The sequence below is a fragment of the Triturus cristatus genome, chromosome 8 (genome assembly GCF_964204655.1).
Source record: "Triturus cristatus chromosome 8, aTriCri1.1, whole genome shotgun sequence".
Lineage (NCBI taxonomy): Eukaryota > Metazoa > Chordata > Amphibia > Caudata > Salamandridae > Triturus > Triturus cristatus.
Genome location: NC_140591.1, coordinates 1,103,902,014 through 1,103,927,738, shown reverse-complemented (window position 1 = coordinate 1,103,927,738; position 25,725 = coordinate 1,103,902,014). Strand labels below are relative to the sequence as shown.

At 41.1% G+C, this 25,725-nt stretch overlaps 1 protein-coding gene across 4 annotated transcripts in view; it reads right to left on the bottom strand.

The window, feature by feature from the left end:
• Positions 1-19,384: 19,384 nt before the first annotated feature.
• Positions 19,385-25,725, bottom strand: part of SCML2 (Scm polycomb group protein like 2) — a 752,432-nt gene continuing 746,091 nt past the window's right edge. For all 4 annotated transcript variants that reach the window (XM_085622654.1, XM_085622657.1, XM_085622655.1 and 1 more), the window contains one exon: positions 19,385-20,368. In XM_085622654.1, the coding sequence (XP_085478780.1) occupies positions 20,243-20,368 (126 nt within the window). In that variant the 3' untranslated portion in view covers positions 19,385-20,242. The remainder of the gene's footprint in view (positions 20,369-25,725) is intronic.

The window sequence follows — 25,725 nt, the reverse complement described above, 5'->3', positions numbered from 1 at the left end:
CAGTAAAAGAAAACTTAGACACAGACTCTTTTACAAATAGTTTTGCTAATCATTTGCTGCTTACTGTACATTCAATTTTGACAGAGAAAATACATTCTAGCCCCTGATGCATGTTGTTGGCAATTATTATGCACTATTTCACTGTCAGTATTTTCATAGCTTATTTGAAAATAGCACCAGATACTTTTTCAGAACAATGTGAATACAAATGTGGCATGACAAATTCACTATGACGTACAATATTTTTTAAATTAAATCCACAAAGCAAAACATGCTCCCCAAGATCCATGGGCCCGATTCACAAAAGTAATATGAGACAAAATCCTAACTTTATGACTTTCAGTATTCACAAAGGGCATTAAGGAGTAGAAAAGTTAGGTTTCCTAACTTTACCACTCCTAGATGCCATTAGTGAATACCGAAAGTCATAAAGTTAGGATTTTGTCTCAGATTACTTTTGTGAATTGTGCCCCATAAACGTTGGATGCTTCTATTCTTCAATTGGGGGGGAGGGGTGGTATGGCGGGGAGGGGGGGGGGGGGAGATGCTGCATTTAAATTTATTATTAAAAAAAAACAGTTCTACACGTCAATAAAAAAAAATCATTTTCAAAGGTCCTCTGCGTTTGGAGGTATGCACATGGGGAATTGCACAGGCAGTCAGCTTGAATAGCTCTGTGTATGGAGTCCATATCTGACAGCCATCTTGTTTTCTAGGAAGATGTGTGTACTTTGCCAAGCAAGATTAATGTTAAAGAACCGTATATGATTTTTAGGTACCATCAGAAATTCTACTCAGAAATGAGTGGGATGAAAAAGTGAATTAGTTTTCCCAGCAAAGGGATTTTAAATTAATTCACAAAAAAGTAAAATATCTCAATTAATGCTAAGAGGTGGGTAAGCCGAAGAAGGCTCAAGGCAGCAGCCTGACTCAGCTTGAGGTCTTGAGCCCAAAATTAGTTGAGACTTCATTTGACTTCTGCCTATCACCCCCAGAGTAGCTTCATGCACCAGGAATTAAAGAGAAAGCATCAACCTCTAGTGTAAATGAAAGAAAGAAACCTATTTAGTGGATGTACTGTGATCAATCGCAGCTTTCCCACTTGACCAAATTGTGTTTTACACGTTTGCCGTATGATTTACAAGCTAAACATTTTCAAGGCTTGGCTTCTGCACAAGCTTCTAGAGGCAAGACTGACCTTTCGCTCTGTTCTCCCAGTTAATTGTTTGGGTTGCCCACCTCGTTTTTTCAGATTGAATTGCAATAATAGGACAATCAGTACTATAAATTACATTTGACAAAGAAACCCTTTTTGAAAACCTGTCCAAAAGACGATAAAGTCAAGCGATAACTTAGGTTGTTGGCAACACGTTTTACATGGACAATATTCTTACCTCCCACCTTTGAAGATTTTAGAAGCTCTTTTGGCCCACATGCCCTGCAACGGAAGTTAGACAGATGATTTTTAGGAAAGCAACACGACACAAACCTATAAAGTCTCCTCTATTCTTCCGATTTTACAAGTAGGAGAGTAGGATAATTATTAATATTTAGTTTCCAAAATGGAGACCTTTCTCCTTTACCCTAATGTGAGAATTTGCAAAGAATTCCACAAATACATTGAGGTTTGGGAACTTGATCCTGTTCTTTTGTTTCTTGCTGCAGTGGTACTGGGATTATCAGTATGCAAGAGCGCTCCCCACCTGGGTGGCATGCTTCATCATTGGGTCCTCCTCCACGCTAGGTGCAATGCTCAGCTGGTCTCATGCGGGGGCTCTTTGGAGGAGATCATTTGTTTACCCAGTTTGAGTGAAAGTAAGGGAGATGTGATAATGGGTGTAATAACTATTACAATTGATTACCTTTTATTTATTATATCGTGATCTACGGCAAGATTAAAAACAAAGTGACAAATTGAAGTCTAGCTGTTCTTTGATCCTGTCTAGGGGTGTATGTTTCACACCTATCTGTTCCTCCAGGTCAATTGGTGTTTCTTCAGGACCAAAATCTTATACCCCACAATCTGGGTCAGAAACCTTAACTATGGTTATCCTCAAGCTAAATTATGTGAATGTGGATGCAATAACCCATTTGAGAGTCCCACAAAAAAGGGAACTTGTGATCCTATGTCTTTGTACCTGTGGGAGTAAGAAACAAACAAGATATACATTTAAAAACAGACCAAAACATGTATGTTGTTGTGACAAAATGCTGTTTGCCGACTCACTTTGATTGACTATGCTACACACACTGTTACGTGATTGAGGGTGAACAAACCTATCCACTATGACATTCAATTTTTCAGTGAACACTGCAAAATGTGAAAGGACCTTTTGTGAACTCTGGCACATAATATGAGGCTATTATGTTGTATAATAAACTGAACTTCAGTATAATGTATCACGGTTTTTGACTCTTGTGTGACCGTACACGGCCCCCCTGGGATGCAATAACTCAGCATCCAATTAGCTCAGCAACCTAGAATAAGGTATAAGATTAAGTATTGACAAGATGCAAAATGAATAGTCTTGTGCTGAACCTGTTGTGGTGCTTCACTTAAAGTTAGATGACAGTGTGCTTGTGGAACACATCTGCCCCTGGTTCCTGCTCCAGAATGTAGTGGTGTGCCGGACGGTGGTGTTTTTTTGTTTGTTTACAAATTGAGTAATCTGCCGCAGGCAACTGTTTTTATCAACGCACGAAAACCTGTGTGCTTGCTAGTAAATCTGGTAGCCATCTCAAAATGAAGTACTGTAAACGTGCTTTTTTACGTTACATAAAGGTACACTTGTAAGCATTTTCGAAGAAAAAATTAATTCTATGAAAATTTGGTAACATTTTGGGTAAATATAATGAGTGCTTTAAGGGCAGGCTTTTATTTGCTAATGAACTGAATAATCTGAAGCAGATGTTTGTTTTAACTAACGGGCAGAAGCGTGTGCACATGCATGTACAACAATTATCCAACAATCGGACCATCTTTAAATGGAGTGCAGTCACTTGCACTCAAACTGGGTAAATAAAAGATCTCCACCAAAGTGCGCCCATATGAGGGGCCCGCTGGGCACTGCACCATCCACTTATAATGGAGCAGGGTTCAATGATGAAGCATGCCACATAGGTGGGCGACGGCCCTTGCATCCTGATACTATTTCAAGTACCACTGGACGAAGAAACAAAATACGATCAAGCTTCCAAACTTCAATGCAGGTATAAAATTCTACGGAACACCATGTATTTGAACGTAGGATTGTGTTCTGAGAGGGCGTGTGAAGGACAGTATCAACCTGCCCTCTCCTCTTTTTTCTAAAGCTGCACTTTTACCTTTATCTTCAAATTTTCTTTGATATTCATACACAACAGAATAAAATAGCAAGACCAAATGGAATGTTGAAAAAGGAAAAATGTAGAAGACATGACCCTCTGAACAGCTTTCTAGCAACCATTATGTGTATTGAGGCTTGGCCAACCTCAGTTTGGGCTCTGGCATTGTACAACGCAGCCTGGGAAAAGAAGCAGCAAACCATGAGGTCATCAATTTACCTATCTTGCATATGGGGATGTTTTTCAAGAGAGGAGTAGTGGCTGTTTTTCTCGAATATAAAATGCTCTGGATTTTTAACCTTTTAATATCATGTAGTTGCACTACATAGTATTTTATTCCCCTCCGAGTGGATTGTTTCGAAAATGGCAAGGCAGCACACATGGGCTCTGTTTATAAAGATGTGCTTGGGCTTCCACGTGTTCTTTTTCTCATAAGTCTTATTAACATCCAAGGTAAGCCTAGATCTCTCCCTAGGAGAGGTAGAATTAGAAAAGGATAAAGGCACTGATTTTTTGGTGGTTTATTTGAAAATCTGAATGTACTTTATGTAGAAATGATGCAGAGACCTTAGTGAAAATCCAATATGGTGAAATAGAGCATGCGGTTCATGAATGCAGAGAGCTTGTACCACCCCCTTAAGCAATCTTATAAAGACTCTAAAAACAATTTTCCAAGATATGTGCTTTACTTAATGTATGACTTATGCTTGGATTCGAATGGTAGCCTAATTCATTTTGACATTATTATGTACAGTTACCAAGAGGGAAGGGATGGATTGAAAGGAAAGCTCTTATAAGTCCTTCCAGGAAACCTTTAATCACCAGAACCTTGAAAACAAAATGCCGTGGGAGGGCTATCTCACTTAAGGTCTTATTGAGAGTTGGGTGGATGCAAGACATCAGCAAAAATGTGACATCATTGCACCTGCAACGTGGAAGACTGGACATGCACTATTTTTTGGACGGTGTGCCGCATCCAAACAACTATAATAAACCCCTTACTCAGATAAACCAAAATGAATATAATAAGGTAGTGCTGTTTTTGCTTTGCATATTCTCATATTGACCTGCTTCACAGACACTAGTGGCAGAACCTCTTCCATAAAAGATGTTCTTACGCAAGGGGGCTTTGCCTCAATCAGAGGTCCATGAAATTTGCAGGAAAAATGTATTGATAGTCGTACTAAATATATTTAGGAGCCAGGTGGTCAAGTTCAGAGATGGAAGGCTACGCTGGAGGATTTTGCCTGACTTCTTGAATAGGAAATCGGCCAAGCACAGCAACTTCTTGTATGGTTCAATGGGCATGAAAATTAGATTTTGGTCTAATCACTGGCACAGCTTATCCAGTTATCAGATCCATTTTTGTGTTAAGCTACTTCATCCTTTGTTTTGTCTTGCGGAGTAAAAATTGAGCAGAAAAGTGTACACACATTTTATTAGTTTAATATCGGAGCATTCCCCATGAAAGTGAGTTCCGCCAATCTAGAGGTGAAATTTTATTTTGCTGCTGTAAACAAACTGATGACTGGTGTTCCCCATGCAACAATATGTCCTACACTCTTGTTTGATAATCATTTCTTCTGCTGCAGAAATCTGTCCAGTTAATCAGCATTGGTGGTCTGCAGGCACTACATGTAAACTGCCATGCTGATCATGCTCAGAGGCACTCCCAGATTGTCTTTGCCTCCCACAATAGACCTTTTGAACTTGTTCCTTTTTACCTAGAGTATACGATTTAACATTGTCTGCCTGTACCAACTGGCAGTCCCACTTGATGAATGGAAGGCAAGCCATCAAAGAAGGGGGACTAGTCAGAGTTTAAACATGTATATATAGTACGACTGTTTTGTGAAGGACCATTTCTCCTGGGCCTTCTGATTTACCACATGAACAACCCACTCTTGCATCAAAGGCTATGTGACAAAGAAAGGAGTGTGAAGAGATTTCAGAAAAGTAAAATCCTGCCCCTTCCTTCAGCATCAACTTACTTGGGCCATAGACAGCAAAGGATTGGACAGCTACTTGAAACTTTGTCAGCCTGTTGTCCCAGGTCTCAGACATTTGGCACTTGTGCGTCAGACCTTAATGTACCATCCTTAAGTGATATCTGGTATTTGGTGCAATGAAAATGCAAGAAGCTTTTGAGTCGAGGAAGACAGATGAACTTCGCCATAGGCTAACGATATCAAAAGAATTACTATTGCTTACATTACTAATATGTTGCTGTGAACTTGACTAGTAAGCAGGTTGCTGTTCAAATGTTTTTGGTGCCGTAAGATTATACATTCATGAGACAGATGCTTCAGAACAAGGATGATGAACTAGGCCACCTGCTGAACTGAGGTCAGCCTAGTTCAGAAAATGTCACTAATTCCCCTCTATAAAATTCATCACATTCTAGAGGCAGACTCAGCTGGACTCAGGTTCGGCAAATAAGGTTTTCTTACACAGGGAACCCCTGTACAACAAAGAAATCACCTTATACGACACCTGGAAGGGAGGTCCAATGTACATGATGAATGTGCCTCTCAACTGTAGGAGGAAACAATCCATCAAGGAAACCCGAATATTGATCAAGGTATTTTGAATCCTTGCCTTGGGAAATCGCTATAAAAGTAAAGCTATCAATATGAACAGACCCACAATACTGAAACATCTGAGGCTGTGTGTTATTGTTTTAATTAAGAACAAAGTGTGAAAAAAAAACAATTGGCCCTATAAAGCTAAAAGGAAGTGGCTGTAGATGTTTAAGAGGTTCACCAACAAAATCACAGAATTATACATTTTCACTGTAAATGTGAATGTTTTGAGGTTCCAGAGAAAGAACACTTCATGTTAGAGCTAACCTAGGAGATTTTTGCACAACTGCGAATATACAGAATTTGGACACAGGAAAAAAATTGAGTACTCAAAGAGAGAAGTCTCTGAAACCACCACTTCCAGTATTTGCTCTGTAAATAGAGCACTGGGTCTGCCATGGCATGCAAGCGGTCCAGACGAGGACATCCCATTATCAAAGACTTCTGAACTATATCTTATGAGAGAGTGAGAAGGATGACCAGCTTAAATTCACCGAAAAAATGAAGTTGATTACCCAGGACCTTGGCTAGGTAAATCAGAATCTCCTACAGATACATCTGTCACTAACATGAAGACGTGTATTTCTTTATAAAATGTCATGCTTCTGCGGTCATCTGTTTGGAGAACACACAATGGGTTAAAATCTGGGCTAGTGATAGGATATTGCTTTGGTAATAGTTCTGTAGAGTTGCTAGGATTTGTTTTAGAGAGACCAACTTAAGGTGTCGAAGGAAAAAGACTGCTTTTACCAGAGGATGGCTAGGATAGTGTGCAGATGTTCTGTCTACTTGATTACTCCAAAGAATATGAATTGAACATCTGCTGAGATAATGAGAACAGTTCCACAACTTCAATTAAAAACAGTTCCTTCAACTCTAAGAAAAAAATGTGAAACACTGAGAAGCAGGGAGGAAATGAAGCTGGGCTATGAGAAATAGGCAGATAAAATCATCAACCCGCAATGATCTATTTTGAACTTCCATTGAGCCAGATGTGCTCACACTTAGCACACACTGGACTTTTTAGTGTTTCCAGAGACAACACATTCAGAGTAGATGGATCATAAACTGCTAGTTAAAGATTAGATGGAGTGGGGGTAAGATGAGAGACCATCAAGCTCATATTTAAACATTTTTTTTCCGTACCAAGAAGGTGGTGGTGGAGGAGGAGCGGTGAAGGTCAGATTTGGCTCATAGCTTGGGAAACTGCTGCAGCCTGGAGCGAATCTGATCTCACATGATGAAAAATAAACAAGATGTGAAAGGCATAGGATTTCATGAAAACCATGGGAAGCAATTCAGCAGTGAGCGCTTCAGCTGTTGCTGTAAGTAAAATAATTTCTCCTTCACCCTGCCCTTTAGTTTTTTGTTTTTGGATATTGCATGAGGATTTAAGTCAGGACAAGAGACTAGTTACGATAAAACCATACGCCTGCTTGACATAATACGGATTATTTATTATGCCAAACTATGCGGGAATTGTTCTGTGTGGGTGGGAATGTGCGCAAAGTGTACCTGAATCATATCACTTGAACATAATCTAATAATGAGTAAGGTTCCCTAGTAAAAATCAAAGTTTCTTAACTGTAATGGAAGTTCTCTATTATTGGCATCTTTCACAGAGTTAACATACTTGAATCATCCTAGTGGTCGAGCTGGGAGTCCCAGGGAATGATTTAAGCATTTGAAAACATGAAAGATGTAATAATGGAACAGATAATAGCACTTACCCATAACTTCAGTTTTTCAATGTTGGTATCCTTATATAGCCACATGCATGAATCATTCACTAGGACTCCCAGCTCAACAACTGGGATGATTCAAGCATGCAAATCTATCAAAGAGCCAATACTGGAGAAATTGTTTTTCCCTGCAGGGAGTCTACACTTGCCATCTGTCAGGAGGGATGGCTGACAGCACTCCAAGGTCCCTACCTTCATTAAGGGCAGCTTACAAATATGGAAGCTAAATAAATTACATTTCTTTAAGCTGTAAAACTGCAAAACGTACCACTCCTGGGCTTAGCTATAAAGATTGAGGATTGAGGTTTTTCCGAAAACTCAGTCTGAATGGATTACTACTACAAGAGACTCTTAACTTTTCATGAAAGCAGCAAAGTACTGATGTGCTGGAAACGTAAGTGGGCAGAAGGGAGCTTGCTATGGGTGGGTCTACCCAATACCTTTATTTTCTGATCATTGACCATCTAATGCTCCTTCAGCAATAATGATTAATGCTCTTGGTTATTCTATGCATTAGAAAAAAATAGGCATAAACTAAAGTATATTACGACCTCAGGAAACAAGGGATCATTAAATCTGAGACCCTCAGAGATGCAGAGACGTTGTTGTGGAAGGCCCTAAAGGAGAATATGCTTCTGATGGAGGAGTACCTAGCTTCCCAAACAATGTGCATAAGCAGAGCTGACACTCCAAGCATGACTGTGAAAAAGCAAAAGTGGGAGTTCAACTCAGAAGAGGGTGGCACTCTTCAATTCCATGGAGAAAATCACTTGACCTACAAACACAAAGTGCAAACACTTCATATTCAGAGACAAAGTACCAAGGTTTCACATGGAAGACCTTATGCTACACATTTCCTCCAATTCAGCTGACCGTACGAAAGTTAGGAAAATGAGCATTAGTAATCCTGATTGTATCTGCATGAGTAAAACAGTGGAAGCAATTCATTGTCCTTTGGGTGTAGTTTATTATGGATTCAAAAGAAGTTTAACTGCCTGTCAAGGCTGCAGGGGAGAGTTGCTCAGAATAAGCCGGTATCCTCTGACCCCACACCTTGACAAGTGAATTTCTCGGACACCAAAACGTAACACTTGAAATTCTCTAATACAGATCTTTAGGTCTATCAGAATGTACCGAGGTTATAATAGAGCATATGAGACCTTTGATGTAGACAGTGAAAGTATGTAGAGTAGAGCAAGTATTGCATTTTGTATTTAAGACAAGGAGCTAAACCTCTTTTACATGACGGCAATAACAAGTTACATCTTGCTCATTCACAGAGTTACAGATACAGCCAATTGGAATATTTCCACATCATGTTCTTTATTTTAAGCTCCACCTACAAAGGGCTATTTGGGATGTCTGAAAAATATTTATTTTTCAATTGCTTCAGTTTAGAAATTGTCTGCCGTCCATTTAAAACGGATAGGTGCAACTTTTGAGGTGATGCACGGATATGAACTTATTTGTTTTTTCCCCATTGACCCAGGTTTGCAAGGCAAGTAAGATTCTGGCATGGAGGCTCAGGAGCTTAGTGCATTTTTTCATTGAGACCACATGGGCGGCATGGCACCCTCTGGAATCTCTTCAGGTAGTTTGAGGGTTCCAGAAAACTTTCCTTGCAGGGTGATGTTTAATGCTTGGTACTCTTCTTCAATGTCCATTCAACTATAGATAATGATTCTCTTCGTTGCTTCAAATACTGAAAATAAAAAGGACCTCGGCTAGCTGGGCATTGTGATCTCCAGCTGGTCAGAGCTTCAGTAAGGAAGTTACCCATCTTCAGTAAAGCTCTTTCTGGTGGATACTTCACCTAACAGCAGATGGTTCATCTTTAGAATATCCCAAGGCGCCAGAATGGATTATGAAGATTAAAACAGCATTGCTCCAGCACACCGGTAGGTGGCACCGTGCTGCTCCCTGTTGACTTTGTTTCGCCTCAGAAGTGAAAATAGAGAGACATACAAGGACCAACCCGGCATGCTGCCGTCAGTTTCCTTCTTTTCTGCACCTTTGTATGTGGATCCGAAGCTCACTCCAAACTTCTCCCTCATCAGTTGGCAGTCAAGTTTTTTCTTACAAAATTCTACTTTTTTTCCAGTGTGCAACAGAACTATGTCCCATCCTAAAAGTACACAGTGTAAACTGTTGCAAAAAGATGTCTGTGATAGATTCCCAATGGAGGTGACTGGTGTCGAACACCGAAAAAAGCTATGCTCCAAGCCAAGAGTTTGGACCTGTTCTTACTCTCAAGGCCGTTCCTGCAACAGGCCCTTAACATAATTCCAATCTTCTGGTAAGTTGATCTGGAAGCACAAAGAGTCCAATCTGCATTCGTCCAAGTCAAGCCACTCTCAGTTTGAGAAGTTGCAAGGATGTGCCTTTGTTATTGGTCCCCACCGAGAAGCCTATTCAGCAAATTATTTCGATGCACCTGGAGTATCCAGGACCATTGGTGACATTGCATAGAGAGACCATGTTGCAAACTTTTCCCACCGTTTTCCTCCATCTGGTACACACCTTTGCTCCCTAAAGGTTCTGAGACGTCCTCCAGTAAGGGTATTGCCAGCGAGTATATCTTCAGCAGTATCTGCACCCGCCACAGGTTCCGCTAAGATGCCTAAGCACACTTTCAATCAGACATAAAAAATACACGCCATTCCAATTGACCTGAAAGCCTGCCAGATGCTGCCGAAAGTCCAAATTCCTGAGTCCTATCAGACTATGAGTTGAATTTATTTCGCCCTGACTGAGATTGCTTTCCGACACTGTACTGATCCACCCGGTCCCAGTTCAATCCAAGAGGACCATGCCTTTGCCCCAGAACCACACATCAGTGCTCCAATAAAATGTTAGTTTCAACTCTGATCAAAGCCGTTAAGCCTTTGGAGATGACAATGTGGATGAGGGGGATTATTTTCCCCAAAACTATGATGATGAAAGTTTACACGTAGGCTTTCAGGAGGCCAGTCGGTTGAACAATGCCCCAGACACAGGGCCACAGGGCTGTGTTCTCCCACTGGACGATCAACAGCTTAGAAAGCCTGTTGCGGCAGAGGTATTGGATTTACAATTGCCAACTATTAAAATCAAAACTAAAATAATGACAGAAGTTTTGCAACCTGGAAGAACTTCATCCGGACACTTACTTCCATTTAATGAACCCTGAATTGACATCCTTATGGGAACCTGGTCTAAGCCTTATTCCTGTCCACCAGTAAACAGGCTGGTTTCCAGACACTACAGGCTGGCGCCAGGTGACCCTGACTTCTGGATGCAGCACCATATACCAGAAAGTTTGTCGGTTCAGGCCTACATTAGTAGGGTGAGCCTCAATTAATTCCCTACAACTCCTCCAGACAAGGAATCCAAACAAATCGAAACCTTCAGGAAGTGGATGTTTACTTCAGCCAGACCATCCCTTCGGTGAGTCAATGCCAGCTGTTTGCTGGGAAGATATACCCATGCCTTATGGCACATAGTTAATGAGATCTTGGCGAGCGTCACCAATAAAGTTCGGGTTAACAAGGCTAAAACCATCACAGGTGGTCAGGATGCCGCAAAATACATATTAGGTTCTGGATTGGATAATACAGATTGCTTGGGCAGAGCAGTTGGCAGTAGTGTGGTGCTTTAGTGACAAACCACGATGAGCTCCATCTTCTCTGGGGATGTGCAAGCCTCTCTGATGGACATGCCATTCCATTGATCTTGTCTGTTTGGTGAGAAGGATATTTAGCACTGGAATGCTTTTCAAAAATCAGGGCCTCGGCCTTTCTTTCCCTGTGATGCAGTATTCTGTTCATGGCTACTCCAGAGTGGAGGTGTACCGCCAAGGCCCAGCCCCCCCCAACAAGCACCCCAGTTCTTTCAGGGTCAGGGATCAAGCAGACTACGTCCAGCCCACCAGGGGCAACAAACTTCCCAGTCTCCCGTCCCTATGGCAACAGCCTCCAAACCGCTTTCGTTTTTTCCTTGGTGACACACGACGACTATGTGGGAGGCAGGATCAGATATTTCCTCCAAGGGTGGCAAAATATAACATCCGATAGGTGTTCCTTCAGATTCCCCAATGAGACTATGCCCTGTCATTCATTTTCAACCCACGGGCTCTTCCACCCATATGAAAACACTTTTAAGAGGAGCACCTGTGCATTTTGCACCAAAACGAATAGGCAATTTTGGCCAAAGTAGCAATAGAGAAGGTCTTGGCTCCAGAAACAGGGACTAGTAGTTACTCCAGCTATTTCCTCATGCTGAATGATGGAGGTTTTCATCTTATTTTTAGATCTCCGCCCTCTGAACACCTACTTGCTGAGGGATAAATTCAAGATAGTCAGACTGGCCTAGGTTCTGTGTACTGTGGAGCCAGGCGACTGGATGGTGACTTTTGACCTGCAAGACTACTACTTTCATGTACCTGTCATGCAGTCCCACAGACACTACTTGAAGTTTAATGTAGACAAGGAGAAGTGCTTCCCTTCAGCCTCACTAGTGCTCATCTGGTGTTCACAAAGGTGATGATTGCAGTACGCATTCAGAGGTTGGGGATTTCAGTTTTCCCCAACCTTGATGAGTGGCAGTTGAAGGCGGGATTGCCAGTCAGTCATAGATCACCTCCACATGATAGAGAACCTCCTGACTTTGTTGACTTCACTATCAACATATAGATAACACACCAAACTCCTATATAGAGTCCAGGAATCAGACTATGATCCAGATGTTTCAGCCACAGTCCAGGATCTCTGTTAGGGGTACTCTAGGTCTTCTGGGCTGACTTCACTATCAACATATAGATAACACACCAAACTCCTATATAGAGTCCAGGAATCAGACTATGATCCAGATGTTTCAGCCACAGTCCAGGATCTCTGTTAGGGGTACTCTAGGTCTTCTGGGCCTCTTGCATTCTGCTAGTCGAATATGCCAGGTCGCATACACGGGCTTTGCTGTGAACCTGAAGTCTCAGTGGGCTCAGCACCAAGGGGGCCTATCAGACTCGATTCAAGCTTCAAAGGAGACTGCAAAAGATCTGCAGTGGTGGCCCAACCATAATTGGACGGGCCTGCCCCACCCAAAGCTGGTGGTGAGGGAAGCATCACTGCTCGGATGGGAGGTCATTTGGGAGAGGTGGAGATCAGGAGACTCTGGTTTCCAATGGAAACCCATCTCCGCGTCAACCTGTTTCAGGTCATTCGCCTGGCACTGAAACCCTTCCTAATGTCCATCAAAGAGGCTAGTTTAGTTTTTCATGAACAACCCCACTGACATGAAGTACTGCAACTAAACAGGGCATGTGGGGTCCTGTGCCAGAGGAACTTTGTTTCTGGAGCAGGCTGGGCATTTCCATGGTTGTGACTCACCTGGCAGGATCTTTTAACACCATGGGGGACAAACTTCGGCAGCAGTGCCTGGCAAATCGTGAATGGCAGTTACAACTTAAAGTGGCACAGGGCATCCTCCAGCAATGGAGAGAAAACTGGCTAGATCTTTCCCCCACGATAAGAATTGGCCATGTAAAAACTTTTGCTTTCTGGAGTTTCCAAGAAAGCTCCCTCTCTGACATGCAATCTGGAAAGAGTGGAGAATGGAAATCCTGTACGCCTTTCTGACACTGGTGCTCCTGCCCAGAGTTCTGAAGATCAGGAATGACAGAGACCACGTCATTCTAGTAACAACAGATTGGGTCAGAATTGTAGTAGCCAAACCTTCTGGGCATCATCATCTGTTGTCTGATCAGGTTACTACTTCGGGAGGCTCTTCTGTCACAGCAGCAGGGCAGGGTCCTGCATCCAAACGTGTGGGACCTGCACCTCAATGTGTGGAAAGTGAGGGATGGCACTTGGCTGCGTTTGATCTTCCGCCCAACGTTGTGGATGTCATCCTTGCTGCCAGGCGTTTCTCTACAATCTGTCTATGCTAGGACAAGTTGGTATCCCGGTGCGGCACCCACAATACTAATCCGTTAGAGGCCAACCTGCTGGATGTCTTGTTATTTGTTTTAGCCCTGGCCCAGCAAAGACCTGCAGCCAGCACTGTTAAAGGCCACTTGCCTTCCCTTTTGGTCTTTTTACGTTTACCAGATGAACTGTCCTATGTTAAATCACCTGTTGTAATGAGGCTTCTAAAAGGTTTAACTCATTTGTTTGCTCCCAAACTCTTGTGATGTCACAGTGGGATCTTAATTTGGTCCTCTCTTTCTTCATGTGCACATCACTTGAACCAATACACTGCTGTTCCTTTCGTCTCCAGACTCTTAAGACTTTCTTGTCCCAGTGACTTTGGCTCATTGTGGGAGAGAACTCCAGGTTCTCTTAGTGCAGCCGCCTATCAAAAGCCTTTCACCAGGCAAAAGTGGGGCTGAGTAGCAGGTGGACTTTCTACCAAACGTTTTTACTGCCTTTCCCGTTGGACAATCCAGTAAGCTCCCGAAGTTCTTCGCTCAGCCTCTCCTGTCAAAAGAGGAGACATTCTATTGGCTGGATCCCAAAAGAGCTTTAAGCTAGCCACCTACTGTTCAAATTTATGCTGATACCAGACTGGATCCGGGATATTCTAAACATGAGGAATCGCTATTAGAAGTATCCATTAGAATTATAAAGGCAGAGTATGTTTTATTCCTCTATCATGACAAGAGAGTAAGAGAAAATAACTTACTACCATACAGCCTCCAAAACCACATAAATGCACACAATAGGTATGATAGGGGAAACAATACTATAGCGGCTCAAAATAATGCCAAAGTTCTATGGATAACATTATAAAAATGGAGGGAAAAGCCTCATCCACATCACTGTGGCATGCTTGATCTCACTTTGGTTGGATAATACCTGCAAGATTGTCTTGACCTCAAGAAGAGGAAGATCATAAGAATATTTTTTTCTGCATATTAAAGGGAACACAAGTCAGGATTAAAAAAAAACAACAATTGGATGAGCCACTCCTGTTGTCACACATTCATCAAGAAGGTGATCCAGTGGTTACAGCTATTTCAGCCCTCCGACGAAACCAGTGGACCTTGTTTCCTCTAAAGTATAGGGCAGCATTTCCATGACAGACTGGTATGGTAAGACCTATTCCTACCTTAAGCACAGACTGATTCAGGGCTGTGACATTCTAGGGATCCTGTTAACCCTGAGGTATGCTCAAGACCCCTTTGTTCTGTTAAAGGGATGAATGATCTTGATTGAAAGGGTGAGCGAGACGTATTGCAGCTCACCCAATAGTATTTTTATTTAATCTTGCCCTGCGTTCACTTTTATAAAGAGATATCCTAGGGGCTACCAGAGAGGTAGTTTTATCACTGTGTCGGGATCCTGCTTCCATGCAGAAAGTCTCTTCTTATTATCTCCTCAGGGTAAAGAGCATCTTGCTGTCATTACCCAACCAAGGCGAGGTAAATCGCCTATGATGAAGAGAATTTCTTTGTCTCAGTGTAGAGTTCTGTTTTCCCAAAATCTTAAATGAAGTCCAGGACCCTCCTCAAGAAGAGTTATTTAAAAGGCTATGCATCAGTACTAAGAACCCACGACTAAGACCTATTATTGCAGATGGCATATAATTCTTTCTTCATATTCAGCAACACTGTGGGAAAGAAATGTGTGATCCAACAGGAAAAGGAAACTGATAAAATGTGAAGCACTAACTCCATCAGGACAATTTTACTGGGCCAAATTTAAATACGCATGCACTGGTATCTCAGTTCCAGATAATTAATGAACATTTTTATTTAATGTTCTTTATCTTTGCAGTTAGAACAATTAACTCATTACAGAAATATTTTCTACAGGATGTTTCAAATGACCAATGCTTTGATATATCCCAGGTATAAACTGCATCACAATTTCCTGGTCTACATTCCCATTGCTACTTGCTATTGGAAACATGCAATGATCAACACCTCAGCAGACCCATGTGCTCCCAACTCTGACTCTCTGGTATATCTAGAAACAAGCTCTGACTGTACCCATTCTAATACAAATTCTTGCCTAATCATTTGGGTAATGCAGTTGCCTATGTGAAACTTTCATATGGTCAAATAAAAACTGCCATTAGCTATCATGGTGTGTAACCTTTTCTTCATCTTATGTCCCAGACAATTCACGTTTGTAACCAATGGAAACACAATATTAACTTAAGTAAAACAATTCAAGGTAGGAACTCCCTAAGATCCTACAAGCTTCAAGCCAACAGGCTTGGACAATTTAATCAAATAGTGCATAAATTCTTAATTTGACTTTACAGTAATTTGTACAGAGGGCACTGGACGTAGCACATAAGATTTCCTGGTGAAAGAAGCGGTCTCAACATCCAGTTGAACAAATGAATCCCTAGGCATTCTTCAACCTTATAGAGAATATCCAGTGAGGTTGTGCATCCGCCAAAAATATTTAAGAAGGGTATATGGATGAATTAGACTGTACAAATGCTTTTCAACAGATAAATCTACCAAATAGGAACATTTTGGGGCATATTTTCTAAGGTTCTCAATGGTTGGTAAGCTCTACAATATTGCATCTGCCAAGTTTAACACATCAAACATATATTCATTAACAGGGAAAGGTGAGGAAAGACGCATCTGTCCCGAAGACCAGAGCAAAATAGCCAGAAAACACAATCCCTGGGCACTCTAGGATAGCACTGTACTAAAGCTCATGTACCCAGGTTGCAGCCACAAGAATCTAGAAAGGAATTGTTAGTATAGTCTTGAATGACTGAGTTGAAGGCATAGATTAAAGGTATACATGACTTTGCACGGCCAGTTTATTGAAACGCTAAAGCAAACACAAATTTGAAGCTCTGACATTCAATGAGGCACATCTGAAGACACCTGGCATGCTTATGGCTTTTTAGGTAAAAATAGATTCACCAAGGGCATACCTCTGAGGTACAAAGCTTCAGAAGAAAATCAAAGTTTTAAGTTTATTACAGTCACCCTTTTGTTGAATTAGTTGTACTGAGCCTGGTCAATGTTTTTTTATAAGAAACTGATGATCAACTAGGGGAGAAATCGGGGAGACGTGAACTGTGCAATGAAGTAGTACATGTATCTTTTTATGCACTTACATGCATGTCACAAACCTCTGAATCTGTCTCACTGTCTATAGGAGCTTGTTATCTGAATGTACACAGAAGGAGATGGACTTTATGTGTTGGATAAGTCGTCCCCAGTTTAAAAGAACGAGAAAAAGAATGAATTCAACTTCACCTTGTTCCTACAACTGCCTCTTTTTATGTCCCACTCATGGAAAGAGGTTTCCCATGAAATAAAAAAACAAAACCAGAATCTGTGAAGCCAGGTTTTAGAGAAACCTGTTTCTAAAAAGTGGCAGGCAAAATTGAACATTGCTTCTAGAACAAGCAATAAAAAACCATGCCCGCTAAAGGCGAACATTTCTACCCTAACAATGGTCAACAGATGGTAACTAAGGCAACCAATGGACGGATATATCCTCTCTTCTTAAGAGGGATTAGTTCTACATTAAATCTGAGAGAATAGTGTTCAGGCTTGGAAAAGCAGAGGCGCTGAAGATCACTGACACTCTAGCTAGCAGTGATGGTCATCAGGAAGTTTGTTTTTCAAGAGAATTGATGTAGATCACAAAAGGGCAAAGGTTTGGAGGGCTTCGGCATAAGGGGAACAAATTGACAGTAATGTCCTTTAGGAGAGGGTGGTCTCTTGAGGAAAGCAATGTATTAAGAAATCTTGGAAACGGCATAAAAAGCCTTACTTAACACAGAAAATAATAACCAGTCTCACATTTGTTGGACCTAATACATTTTAAATGTATCCATGTACACCTGTCTCTGCACAACAAAAAGTAAGTGGCAGAACACAGAGCACTTGAAAACTAATTTTTCAGAGAATTGGGGCAGACGCTCATTCTCTAAATCATGTACTAAAACTCAATTAAATCTTTAATGACTGTCAAACCAATTTCCAAATGATATTTGAGACCTCGCTAGACTGAAGAGTGTTACTCAGAAACAAGGCTCCCAGACTATGAGATGCAATGGAAAGATGGGATGAAGCACTTGTGCCCCAAGTTATGAGCTTAGGGGAAGAATTTGGATTGTGTTTGTAAGGATTAGGGAGGTCAACAAACAAGAGGTCTTGAGCTTATTCAAGGGTTTCAGAAATGCCATGGCAAGCAAGACAGTTACTTCATCTACATAAGATTCTAAAGTGCAGCCAAACGGAAAAAACTGAAATGTGTATTTCCATATAGCTGTCTGTTAAGCTATCCCTGCTCCTTGCCCACCACGGATGAGGACCAAATATACACTGAGATTCCCCACTGGTTGCAAATGGTCTGATGAATGAGAGGACTTTGTCTGAAGAGAACACAAATAATCTGCTATTTGTGGTTCCACTAGAGATGAACACAAGCTGTACAGTCAATTATTTAACACTGTACACACAGGCAAGATAAACAACAATAAATAAAGAATATTCTCTGTAAGATCACCCATTCATTTATCTCTCTTGCCAGACTGCAGATGCAGAAGGAAGTGTGTGGATAACCTTGTTTCAGGATGGATTAAATGGTGGTCATATTCCTAAATCAGACAAATACTTTTTTTTTCTTACTAGAAGATGGTAAGAAAATATCTGAGACCAAGAGGGTAGTTTAAGAGCTGCAGAATACAGTAACCACAGGCACTGGCAACAAATAACTACACTATTCCACCAACTGAACTCCTAAGGGTTGATTGGTGGTGGTGTTGGTGATAGGAAGTCTCTATATTGAGAGTTGGGAAACACACCAATGTTTTTTTCCCAATATCAGCCTCTTCCACTTTCTTTATGTAGAGACGATGACAAAAGGAACTCACACTGGGCCCAGGAGAAATTTAAACTATGTACGCAATTGTTGATACCTTTTTATGTTTTAAGAGGCATCATCTGAAATGTTTTCATACATGATTCCTCATTTCAAAGTCACACACAAGGGTGGATATGCAGCACTTATCTGAACCATGCTCAACAGGTTAAAAAGGAATACATAACTTGGCAAATCCAAGCCCATTCTGCTGGTGTCATTAACCATTATAGACCTAATATCTTACTTGGTACAGGGCCCCCATCATCTTCCAAATCAAGAGATAAAGTAACCTGTTTATAAACTAGACCCATTTTTGTCACATGCACAACTAGCAGGTGTGGATGGGGTAAGTGATTGATAGATATTAGATTCAGCAGAGATGATCAAATTGCTATACATTTTGGCAAGGCAGGAGTGTATACCACTTGTCAAATAAGAGACTTTAGTTAACATTCTTCACTAACAATATGGAGAGTAATCCCACTAAACAGTGCCAGAAGAGGTCACAAAATAAAATAAAACATAGTGCTGATACAGGTGCTCCCATTTGTAGAAAGCAGTGAATTGAGTGAGAAGCGTACAAGGAGGGCCTCCATAAAGATCTAGAACACATAAGATTAAACCAGCACAAGTGCTTAATCCATAAAGCAATGTATTGCACAGTTAACATGCATCTTCCATTCTTCTTGTAGCTGAGTGGTACATCAAAGAACTAAGGCTATGAACAATCAGGGACATAAGAGAATATCCTCCTTGTATCTCGACTAAGCACTGCACCTGGGCAGTTACTTGAGCTGAATAAAGGCCATTTTGATGCAGTAGTATGACCAATATCTAAGTATCTGAGTAACCTTGATGAAGACATTTTAAAACAGAAGGTGCACCATAGAATTGACCTCTTCTGCTCTAATAGGATAAAATTGGTTTAATATTCTGAATGGTAACAAAAGGAAAAGTGATCCAAAATTAGGTGCAGACAGTACATTCTATGACTTTTAGTTCCATAAACAAAAATACAGCCTTTTAGTTGCATAAACAAAAATACAGAATATCGAGTATGATATTGCAGAGAAATCTATTGTCTCCTAAAGAAAAGACATCCAAGTATTGCTTGCAAAAAACACAATATATTTTATCAAAAACATTTTCCCCAAACACAAATGAAAACTTTATAAAAGTTTACATTGGTATCAAAAACTCTTGCATGACTATTTCATTTATAGAAATGTGTGTTGCAAACAAAATGGATTCTACACAGCTCCTTTGGAGCGCCATTATATATAACTGCAGCATTTGCAAGAGATTAAATTGATCTCGTACTGTTCAAAGTTCTGTTAACTCAATAATAAATTAAAGAAATATATCCTATAAAATATTTAATGCCTGATGAAGTCCTATCCTTTGGGAATCAGCTGTTTTGGCTCTGAATATGTCAGTTGATATCTATTATAGAACAGGTCTCAATTTCTGGGACTAAAGAGGTTTCATAAAAAATGCTGCATTTTTGATTTTTTTAAAACATTTTTTTTTAACAATAGTAGAAAATACATAACATTTTGCGTTGTTTTTGCTTTGCATATGCACATTTTCTTAACAGTTGAGAAAAAATTGAGCTTATTATGAGTTTTGCTTTGGATGACAACTGGGTTCAGCATCACACTGACGGTGGAAATGAATGTGCAAGACGGCAGGAAAGAAGCAAATAAAACATTGCTTTCATGAACCAGAGTGATGCATCCAATGTGAAAACACCAATTGCCACATGTATTTAATACTTTCCTTGTTTTAGTCTTTCAATGTGGTAACAGAGTTTTAATGCTGGACCCAATTTTAATCCCATATATTTCATGATCATATCGCTCCTCAGCAACATTAGGGCTTTTCCATCAATTTCCTGGATGGGGAAGAGATTTAGAAAACAAATATGTAAATTACACACTATATATATATTTATTTTAAACGGAGTTTTATATAGTGTAAACTTGACCCGTTATCGGTTATCAGAGCGCTTTACATAGCACCAGTTGCGTTACATAAGGACACATTCATTTTTGTTAGGAAACAGTAGGACTGCAATCACCAAAAAGCTTCTCCAGCAAACTCCAATCTTCTCAAATTGAAAAAGCTTTCTAACATGAAGCAATTAAAACAGATGTTTCTTGATTCTAAAAGAAATGGTAAATTGGAAGTTCTGACCCTGATAAAATCCATTTAAGCTGTGGAACATCTGAAACACTGCTTTGTTCCTTGTAACCCAAGAACAAACCCAAGATCAGTAGCCACATGCTATTTGATACAAAAATCAATTTTAGATATCAATGCCAAGCTCCAGAAGCGCCTTTCCGCAGGCTAAACGGGGAAACACACTCCTCTTGCTTTTCGTGAAGAACTAGTGTTCCCATAGAGGCCCAGATGATGTGGCTGTCTTGACTGGTAGACCCCTCAGCAGGTGTGATCCAAAGGGCCAGGACCTGGGTACCAATGTCTGACTCCTCAGTAAACTGACTGTATGTGCAAAATGTATGTTTGGATAAAGATGGGAGCGGTAACTCTTCCTTGTCTTTTTCTAAACACTTTCTTTGTCGGCTTTTTTGTTTGGCACAGTCACACAAACATAACTTTTCGGTAACATTCTGAAATAAGGAGTTATACATAGAGACGCACTAATGACCTGGTCTAGTCCTTAATTGATATCTATCATTAATCCACAGGCTCTAGGACGGGTCACTCAGGGTAGAGGTAAAAGCAGCGATAATTGTAATTTCCAGACAAGCCTCACTAGCAGTCTATCCGTTAATGTCTAATGGTTACATATATGTTCTCCCCTTGATCCCCTCCCTTCCCCAATTTATTTAAATCCCTCATAGTCGAGATCAGTCCGAAATGCCGGCATCTCCCATATCAGTGGGATGTAGCAGCCTGTATGATTTGAGAGGAACCCATATGACCTTCTGTCCAGAGGATGGTGGTATCAATTCAGAGTAGATGGGCATTTGTTCTTGGCAAAACAATAGATCATTAATCCAGCCCCTGAATTTTGGAGCCCACCCTCATCCCTATTTGCACGCCACTCTACGTTTGAACAGTAGTAGCCAGAGTGATACATATCGTCTAACCGTCACTTCCACATTTTCAGTGTATCCCAGTAGTGCTACAAGATGGGTAATCTATATTTGTGTGACCGTCATTTGTGCCAGGGCAACAGCCACCTGTGTCCAGCAGCTGTTGACCAAAGGGCATACCCAAGCCAGGTGGAGGAAATCAGCTCCCTCCGCCCTGCATATATCGCAACTGTCAGTGGTGCATACCCGGTATCGACACAGCCGAGCCGGGAAGTAATAGGCCTGTTATAGTTTTTTTAATGTATTATGTACTAGCCGTGATCTCCCTAGTCTGTTGGCAGCAATATGACCATTGTTTGTCACTGAGAGGAGTTTACAACTCAGCCTGACCTCAAACCCCCTTTCTGAGTCCACCTGCTCTGAGTGTTACGATAAAACATTGATACCAAGTGTGTGGGGTTTGGTGAGTGCAATAGGTTATTCAGAGGGGGAAGCATTGGGGGCTCCTGCAGGAAATCAGGGATAACTGCCTTAATGTTGTGTCGGAAACAGATGTTTAAGAATATCTTCATCAGGGTGAGTACGCTGCCCTCAAAAAAGGCATCTCGGCTTTTAAACTCTCCCTCCTTATACAGGTCTCCCCATGTGTGTGGATCAGTACTTGAGAGCATCTGTCAGGAGTTTGCTTCATTTGTTACTGGGAGCAAGGGATGGTAGGGCACGAGCAAAAGTGAAGAGTATGGCATAGGAAAGTTAAGACACTTGGCTAGTCCCCGCCAGGCCGCAGTGGTGAAGACTACCATGGTGGCATTTGCTCCCGCCTCCCAAGGAGTCGTCCCCAGGAAGACTGTCATCGGGGTTGGAGCCATATATCCCTGCTCCATCACTAGGTGGGGCATGTAGGGGGAGGGTAGAACCAGTATGTCACAAAATGTGCCTGGGCATAGAGGAAACAATTCCAAATTTGGGGCGTCAAAGCCTCCCTTCGAGAAGGGTTGCACCAACACATCCCATCGGACCCTTGGCTTTTTCCCCTATCTTACACGTTAAGCAAATTCGGTAGGTCTTAAGCAGTTTGAAGAATTGACGGCCAGGAGTATATGGAATATTTATGAAGATGTATAGCAGTTTAGGTAGAACGGGCATCTTAATCAATAATATGCAGCCTGCTAGTGATAAGGGCATGGAAATCCATTGTGTGTTGAAATCTGTCAGGACCTCTAATATCGTGCCAAAATAATCCCGGATCAATTCTTCCCTGTCCCTAGGGACGGCCATCTCCAACCCTTCCCTGTCCTTAGCGAACAATACCCTTCAATTGTTCCCTCGCTATAAAACTGAATTTCATAATTCTGATAGTGATGCATTGTATCATATTTAAGTCCCCTAACTCATTGGATAGAGGACATGTCAAAACGGTTTCTGAGGTGCTAATAGATTCTTCTCAGGCTTCTACGGTAATAGGAGGCAGGATTAACACTGAATTGAAACCTGGTGTAAGACATGCTCAGCATGGCTTCCACCACTAGACCAAAATACCCATTTCCAATGGGTCACCACATTGCGTCTGACAGATACTTATCAGAGGTGGAATGAGGGAGCGAAACAGTACACTTCTTATGCCTTGCAACATCAATCAGCGGAGCGGATGGATTATATATTTGGCCCCATTGCACATGCCAAAGAAATAGTGCAAATCCATATCTTTCCACAAGGACTGCAAGATCATCACAGAGGTGCGCGCCCATCCCGTCCAGAGGGAATGAGGCTGAGCAGTTGGTCACAGATCACTTTGGGATTTCTGCTATTTTTATGCAATATTACAAGAACCTCTATGTTAGCTCTTCCCCTCCACATTTCAAGCAGGTACGCAGATACTGAATGGAGACACGCTCTCTGAATCTTTGGTGCTCTGCCATGTTATCTTTAGTCAATCACTTAAATATTTTGTACTTTGCTTGAAATATCACTAGATTCTCTCAGTGCCCTAGTGTCCTTGACAACTATGTTGTTAATGATTCCTAGACCAGAGTTTGGTGGTGCAACTGGATTAAGTGGTCTGCCTTGTACTCTTCCTTGACTTGGTGAGCCTTTGCAAGCATTACTTCCACTTTGCAATACTAAATTGACCTGTTTCAACAGCTTTTGTAATCTTTTGAAGAAATTGTCAAGAGACGTTCTAAAAAGATTCTCACCTGTGAAAGGTGTGTCAATGATGGTGGTCTGTCTAGTCTGAAACAAAGATTCCCAGCCATGCACATCTCCGTAACAGTGCCAGTACAAACCTGCCTGAAGGCTGTAATGGCTTATTCTAGAGAGAATTAAAGTATTATCTGTACTACACGTGTTGCTTATTTCGGACATCCAAGTGGGAGGTAATGCATGGTCTACTCTAACTTCTCTCATTGTGGACAACCATATCTGATTAGCATGGCACTGTAGTTAGTTACTCTTCATTGTGCAGCTTCTAATTCCTTTATTGCCCACTGTCCTTAAACTGCTACTGTCTTTACAGGGGGTGGCCCGAGTATGCAGGATTATTTGCTCACTTCTTTACGGATACCACAATGAATGTGCTTGCCTCCAAATTTGTTGAGGCTTTAGAAGTGGGTGGGCATTTGAAGACATCCTTTCATCGATAAAGCTGCACTAAGAGAAGCAGATTTCTCTGTATTGTTTTTAGGTTTCTGAAATGACCCTGGACTTCTAATTGGAACTCATATTATCTTCAACACCGGGTTACATTCAGCCAATTCATTTGCTGGAGATGGCCTAGATGGTTATGACTCTACATCCTCCTAAAAGGAATTGGATTATTTTGCCAAATGTTATCCATCCCGAGCATAATTTAACTTGTTTGGAACCCAACAGCAGGTTGAAGCTGGCGTTGGTCGTAGATCCATGCAATGTCATTTTCCTAATCCTTCTCAGGTGTAAGTGATCGACCATCATCTTCACATCTAACTGCTTCTGCCTCCGCATGGGCGCTTTTATTTCCAGTCCTTATAGCAATCTTGGAAGTACACAATTCTTCATCAATTTTCTTCTTGTAATGCAAGAGTGCAGCCATCTCAGACACAATACAACGTATCTGTCTTTCAACGTAAAGAAACTGATCAGACATTTTGATTTCAGTCAATGGGGATCAACTGCCTTTTGTTAGATAAGGGGCATCCTTCTCCTTTTTAGGCTTTTTTTTTCATCTCAATTGCATATAGAACAACAGTTTTATTTGTTGGCACATTCATTTATAACACTGTCATACTTTAAAATAACAGTTGCCATTCATATTATTACAAAAAAGAGAACTAGTTAGTATATTTTTAGATATTTATATTAATTATAGGAAAAAAGTGACAATCTGAAGCCCACATATAACACGGTGAGTGAATGATCTAGTTAAAACTCATCCCAAATCTTTTTATATCACTTCAAACTATCTCTAACCTGTGCCACTGTAAACAATAGGTGTGGTATCACTATGCCTTTTACACCAATCAGAAGACAATGGTGGATGCCCTTTCTCTATAAACAATTACATTAGTAGTGATGCTCATCGCATATAATACCACAGGATTCCTCATATGATCAGAAAAAAAAACAATAGTAGCTGCCTCCAACATGTAGTCACTACTCCTGCCATAACATTTTGTAACAAGAATATAGCATATAACTTACACAATTCTGGGCAAGAAACAAATGCGTGAGACCTCTCTGTCATCACAGGAGAACAGTAGGACACAAACCAGACAAAGTAAGATGCTCTTAACTTTGCAATCCTGGCAGGAGTAATGCAAAAACCAGAATCTGTTTCTATACTGCAGAGCCCTTAAACGGTTGTAGGAATTTAATGCACTTTCTCTCGAGCTTCTCTTTAAAAATTTGGATCATTAGTTGTCCCTACCAAGTTAGACTATTTTGCAGCATAACTGCCAATTCATTATCCTTTCTTTTAGAAATGTGTTACAAAATTCTGAAATAGTTGGGACTGCCCAACGGTAAAATAAAGTTGATGAACAAGTTACTTGCCTTTGGTAATACATTATCTAGTAGGGACAGGATCTATCCGCGGATTCCTTACTTTACAATCCTCCCCAAGCGTGAGACCGGATCTGGCAAAAATTTCCAACAGCACGAACGCTTGCCGGCAGAGAGCATTGTGCGACTCCGCACTGACGTCGTTCACCGG